The following is a 6,673-nucleotide window of genomic DNA, read 5'->3' on the forward strand; positions in this document are numbered from 1 at the left end:
TTGTTTATTTAATTCTGTTTTTAATTATTTTGTTGAGTAGCTAACAGTGAAATACTATCTACGAATCTAGAGTTGAACTCGAAAGTGGGAACTCTAGATTGCATATAGAATTAAATAGAGCAAGTTTTAAAACCCGGGCATCGAGGAACGGATTCGCAATTAGGATAGACATATACCTAATTGCCTTGCTCGGTTGCAATATAGGAATTGTAAATGCGTTCTTGTTAATCTTAATTCCATAGACATATAGGTATTAAGTTAGCTTGAATAGGTTTTTTTGTACAGAATCCGGTCAAAAACTACAATTTACATAAAATTTATATACAATTATATTACTAGTTGCATATATTTTGTATGCCGTATCAAAATATTTACAATTTGTTTATGTCTTTTTCTTCGAGTTTCAATCTAAAATTCCAACAAAAATCACCTCGAATCTTCACCAAATTCTTTCAAAATTGAGATATAAACTTCAAATGGTATTCCCAATCATTTGCAATAATACCCAATCCAAACAAATAATAATTTCACAAAATTCAATTTTTTAATTCAAAGTTTCTAAGTTTTCTAATGATTGCCAATGGAGTTTAAGCTCATGTATACACGATCTAATTTAGTTTAGTTTCGATTATACAGTCAATTAGTTTCAATTTAGTTCCAAGCGCCACTCCTGTATACAATGTCTTGGTTTATTCATTAAAAAAAATTTAGTAACCCATTTTGATGCTTCATGTATGTAATCTATGGCTTTGAACCAATTGAATCATTTTTCTTCACCATTCTTCAAAGCTCCGAGCATGTTCATCTGAGAGAGAAATTATATCTATATAGAGAAGAAAAAAAATAAAGAAGAATAAAACCTAAAATGGATAAAATTGGAGTCTAATTTATTATTTTGTATATAAATGATAAATTGTGTATGCTAATGTAATTAAGTAATAACCTCGCAACGATAGTAAATAAGTTTATAATGTACTGTAGGTATAAATTCCCGCAAGAAAATAGAAAAGGCTCATATTCCATAATTACTTGGAAAGAAGTTAATATGTTTGTGCAGGGCGGCATGTGGAAACATCCCAGAAGTCAATAAAACAGTCATTCAACTAATTCCGAGGGGCATCAGGTACTATATAATGGAGCTAACTTTGTCAAATCAAATTCCAAACACAGTTCAGCCTTTCCAACATTTGTTCCTTTCTTTTGTGATTTTCTTGATCATCATCCTATAAACACAATAATACCGTCTTTGCCTTATTTGTAGTTAAGGAAAGACAGCCACTCCATGATGTTTCAAGAAAACTTGCATTACCTCTGCATGAACATTGCAATTGAATTGCCAGCAGAAGTTGATGTCTCCAACAAAAAGAAATGGCACTTAGCTTTTGCTACCATCTATTGTTCAAGAGCTTTCAAAAATAAGACCAGCACAAAGGTACTATCACCTGTCCTTGTGCCATCCTACAGTCCAAGAAAAGTCCGCGTATCAACCGATACAATCGCCATTGATGTAGTTCAAGAACATCCTTTATTTTCAGGCATTGATCAGTCAAGTCTAGCTAAGCTTGTCAAAGATAAAAGTGCTGACAAGCTAGCTAATCTTGGAGGTGTACACGGTGTTGCTACTTCTCTCATAAGTGACACAACTAATGGTATAAATGGAGATCTAGAAGACGTATCACGTAGACATGAAGCTTTTGGAAGCAACACGTATCCTAAGCCACCTACTAAAAGTTTCTTCATCTTTGTCTGGGAATCCTTCAAAGATCCTACCATCATTATTCTTTTGCTTTGCGCTGCTTTGTCTCTTGGATTTGGAATTAAGGAGCATGGACCAAAAGAAGGATGGTATGATGGAGGGAGTATTTTCGTTGCTGTGTTTCTTGTCATCGCTGTTTCGTCTATTAGCAATTTCAGACAAAACAGACAATTTGATAAGCTATCCAAAGTTAGCAAAAATATTCCAGTAGAAGCTGTTAGAAAGGGGAGGCGCCAACAGATATCTATATTCGAAATTGTGGTAGGAGATGTCATTTGCTTGAAGATTGGAGATCAAGTTCCTGCTGATGGGATTTTGGTAGAAGGTCATTCTTTACAAGTAGATGAATCTAGCATGACAGGTGAAAGTGATCACGTCGAGATTAACCTTAGCCAAAATCCATTCTTGATTTCTGGCACTAAGGTTGTCGATGGCTATGGCATGATGCTTGTAACATCGGTTGGCATGAACACGACCTGGGGTGAAATGATGAGCGAAATTAGCAGCGATTCTAACGAGCAAACACCTCTTCAAGAGCGACTCAACAAGCTTACTTCATCGATAGGTAAAATTGGATTGCTAGTTGCTCTCTTAGTTCTTGTTGTCCTATTGGTACGATACTTTACCGGGAACACACGAGATGAAAATGGGAACAAAGAATTCAACGGGAGCAAGACATCATCGGATGATGTGATCAATGCTGTGGTAGGAATTGTTGCTGCTGCAGTTACAATTGTTGTTGTGGCAATTCCTGAGGGCTTGCCTTTAGCTGTTACACTTACTCTGGCTTATTCGATGAAGAGAATGATGGCAGATCAGGCAATGGTGAGGAAGCTCTCTGCTTGTGAGACCATGGGCTCTGCCACCACAATTTGTACAGACAAAACTGGTACTCTTACATTAAATAAGATGACTGTCACAAAATTTTTCTTAGGCAAAGAGCACGTAAAGGCAAAAAATCAGTCATCAATTTCAGCCAAAGTTCTTGAATTATTCCATCAAGCGGTTGGATTAAACACTACTGGTAGTGTTTTCAAGTCCTCCGATTCAGGTTCAAGCTTTGAATTCTCAGGCAGCCCAACTGAAAAAGCTATTCTTTCATGGGCTGTGCTGGACCTGAATATGGATATGGATCAAGTCAAGAGAAATTTCAACATTCTTCACGTTGAAGCTTTCAATTCAGAGAAAAAGAAGAGTGGGATAATAATCAAGAACATTACTGATGGAACAATTCATGCACATTGGAAAGGTGCTGCTGAAATGATTTCAAGAATGTGCTCCCATTACTACGATGCAGAAGGGAACATAAGAACTCTAGAGAAATCAGATAAGGAAGAATGTGATCAGATAATTGAAGGAATGGCTGCTAGCAGCCTTCGATGTATCGCCTTTGCACACAAGCAATTGCCAAAAACCGGGCAGGAGGATCATGAACAAATACATGGAAGTATTCCAGACAACTCTTTCATTCTTTTGGGCTTCATCGGCCTAAAAGATCCATATCGACCTTGTGTAAAGCAAGCTGTGGAAGATTGCCAAAATGCTGGTGTGAATATCAAGATGATCACTGGTGACAATGTGTTCACTGCAAAAGCCATAGCCACAGAATGTGGGATTCTTCATCCCAATTCTGAAGTAGATGACGGAGCAGTCATAGAAGGTGAGGAATTTCGCAACTTAACAGATGAAGAACGGATGGAGAGAGTGGAAAAGATTCGCGTAATGGCAAGATCATCCCCTTTTGACAAACTTTTAATGGTGCAGTGCTTGAGAAAGAAAGGTCATGTGGTCGCGGTCACAGGTGATGGCACGAATGATGCACCAGCTTTAAAGGAAGCTGATATAGGGCTATCTATGGGGATTCAGGGCACTGAAGTGGCTAAAGAGAGTTCAGATATTGTCATTTTGGACGATAATATTGCTTCAGTTGTCACTGTTCTGAAATGGGGAAGATGTGTCTATAACAACATTCAGAAATTCATCCAATTTCAGCTCACAGTTAATGTGGCCGCACTTGTGATCAATTTTGTAGCAGCTGTTTCAGCTGGTGAGGTACCACTCACAGCAGTGCAGTTGCTATGGGTAAATTTGATCATGGACACATTAGGGGCACTAGCACTTGCAACAGAGAAGCCAACCGCGGAACTCATGAAGAAGCTACCAGTCGGTAGGACTGACCCACTTATCACCAACATTATGTGGAGAAATCTAATGGCTCAGGCCTTGTATCAGATTGTTGTTCTATTGACCTTACAATTCAAAGGCGAATCCGTCTTTGGTGTCAACAAGAGGATAAACGACACTTTGATTTTCAACACGTTTGTTCTTTGCCAAGTGTTCAATGAATTCAATGCGCGAAATCTGGAGAAGAAGAATGTTTTCGAGGGAATACACAAGAACAAGTTGTTTGTGGCAATCATTGGAATAACTTTGGCTCTGCAAGTGGTGATGGTGGAATTTTTGAAGAAGTTTGCAGATACAGAGAGATTGAATTGGGGGCAATGGGGTATCTGCATTGGTTTGGCAGCTGCATCTTGGCCAATTGGTTGGCTAGTCAAGTGCATATCTGTCCCAGAGAAGCCATTTTTCAGTTATCTCAGGTTGAATTACTTGAAAGCCATGTTTAAGTGAGTAGATTTTGTTGTTTACTTTTTTTTCTTCTTTTTCATAAGATAGTTCCTTGCAGTAGTTTTAATTTGTTAGTATGACTGTAGTTGATTAAATGATTGATTGATATTGCATTCCTTTATTACTCACTACTTGTATTTTCATGTGTTAATTTTTAAATAAAGAGTTGTACAGAATTCTTCTACTACATTTACAAGACGACTTAAAAAGTTTATATATGCATACACCTTTCATTACATTCTGGTAGTACAAATATAGTTTAACATAGAAGTCAGTTTGTAAATATGTCTAAAGTTCAATACTTTGTTTATGAGCGGTCACTAATGCTTGCATCATTAGGTTGGAATTTGCAAAGCGAGATAAGTGTCGTGTTTAACCTTGACTTGAGGTAATAGAGCCCTTAAATTAATTGTGAATGACGTATAGGCGAGGTGACGAGTGACTATACGTCGTCAAATTAATTGTTTGCCTGCTTACTTGAAAAATCATTAATTGTTTTAAATCATGAATTAATTATTATAATAATTGTTTCTCTCCTATTCTTTGTCAAATATTAATTTTTGAATTCCAGCATTAATTGTTATATGCTATTTGAATTATGTGCCTTAATTGTTATTTGACATTTAGCATATTAAGTATTAAACTGCATATTTTCTCTCTGATTTCCATAATAATTTGCTATTTTCCTTGTTTGTTTCATAATTAAATCATAATTATTGTATGCTTGTTGTTTTATAATTTTATATTAATTGTTGCATTTATTGGGGAAATTTCTTCTATAAGAATTGGTAAATGAATATGTTGGAGGATCGGGTTGCACACCGCAACAGAATTAATTATAATGAATATATTGGAGGATCGGGTTGCATGTCGCAACAAGCTTATTAAAAGTCCATATTGGAGGATCGGGTTGCACGCCGCAATAGACTTATTTAAAAGTCAATATACATACATATATATATATATATATATATATATATATATATATATATATATATATATATATATATATATTGGGGGATCGGGTTGCACGCCGTAACAGACTTTATTAAAATGAATATATTGGAGGAGCGGGTTGCACGCCGCAACAGAACTGAATGTAAATATATTGTGAGAGTGGGTTGCATGCTGCAACAGAATTGAATGAGAATATATTGTGAGAGTGGGTTGCACGCTGCAATAGAATTGATGGAAATGATAATTGGTTATGACTGCTGAGTTGGCTTCAATTATTATAAATGAGTTACCTGATTTATTTCTATTATTATTGTTGTTATTAATATTGCATATAGGTAATGTAAGTGACCCGCCTTAGTCTCGTCACTACTTCGTCGAGTTTAGGCTCAGCACTTACCAGTACATGGGATCGGTTGTACTGATACTACACTCTGCACTTCTTGTGCAGATTTCAGAGTTGGTCCCAGCAGCGCGCCATAGACTTGCTCGGATTTCAACTACTCAGAGGAGACTTGAGGTATAACTGTATGGCGTATGCAGTTCTAAAGTCCCCGTCTATTTTACTTTAGCTATGTTTTTATTTCCAGACAACTTTATTTTATTCAGACCTTTATTTGTATTTATTCTAGAAGCTCGTGCACTTGTTACACCAATTCTGGGATAGTATTTAGACACTGTCGTTTTTATGGTTTATTCACTATATTTTAGACTTTACTTCCGCATTTGTTCTTTGGTTATTAATAAATTTAAAAATTATTTTAAAAATAGATAATATTATTCTAACGTTGGCTTGCCTAGCAAGTGAAATGTTAGGCGTCATCACGATCCGAAGGTGAAAATTTCGGGTCGTGACAGAGATGGACGACTTTGACACTCACTATGGGCCAATAATAATAATTAAAACACAACTAGAATATCTAAATCAGCTTGATTCATAGAATTTACAATAATTTATTTAACCCGCAGAAATAATCAAATTCCTTCAAATGCAACAATTCTCAATATATTAATTAAATTCCTTCAATTCAAATAATTTTTAATTTATCAATTAATCTGATTTACAAGAATAATAATTAATTCCTTAACAAGCAGGAATAATAATTCATTAAATTCCAAGGACTCTCCAATTTATCAATTAGTTTCGCAAGTTGAAATAAACTATTAAAGTATCGTGTAATTATTATTATTAATCACAATTTCTGCGAGGACGTACGACCCGATTCAGAGTGTCGTGTACACTGTCAAGGGACGTGCGGCACGATCCATAGATGCATCTATCCTGCCGAGGCGTTCGACCCGCTCCACAAGAAAGGAGGAAATTTTCTTATGTAC

At 36.0% G+C, this 6,673-nt stretch overlaps 1 protein-coding gene across 1 annotated transcript; it reads left to right on the top strand.

Annotated features, from left to right (window-relative positions):
* Positions 1-1,153: 1,153 nt before the first annotated feature.
* LOC104114400 (putative calcium-transporting ATPase 13, plasma membrane-type) lies at positions 1,154-4,568 on the top strand. Its single transcript, XM_009624845.2, has one exon. It carries the CDS (start codon positions 1,283-1,285, stop codon positions 4,385-4,387), a length of 3,105 nt encoding a protein of 1,034 aa, XP_009623140.2. The 5' UTR covers positions 1,154-1,282; the 3' UTR covers positions 4,388-4,568.
* The last annotated feature ends 2,105 nt before the right edge of the window (positions 4,569-6,673 follow it).

Source organism: Nicotiana tomentosiformis, chromosome 9, assembly GCF_000390325.3.
Source record: "Nicotiana tomentosiformis chromosome 9, ASM39032v3, whole genome shotgun sequence".
NCBI classification, from domain to species: Eukaryota; Viridiplantae; Streptophyta; class Magnoliopsida; order Solanales; family Solanaceae; genus Nicotiana; species Nicotiana tomentosiformis.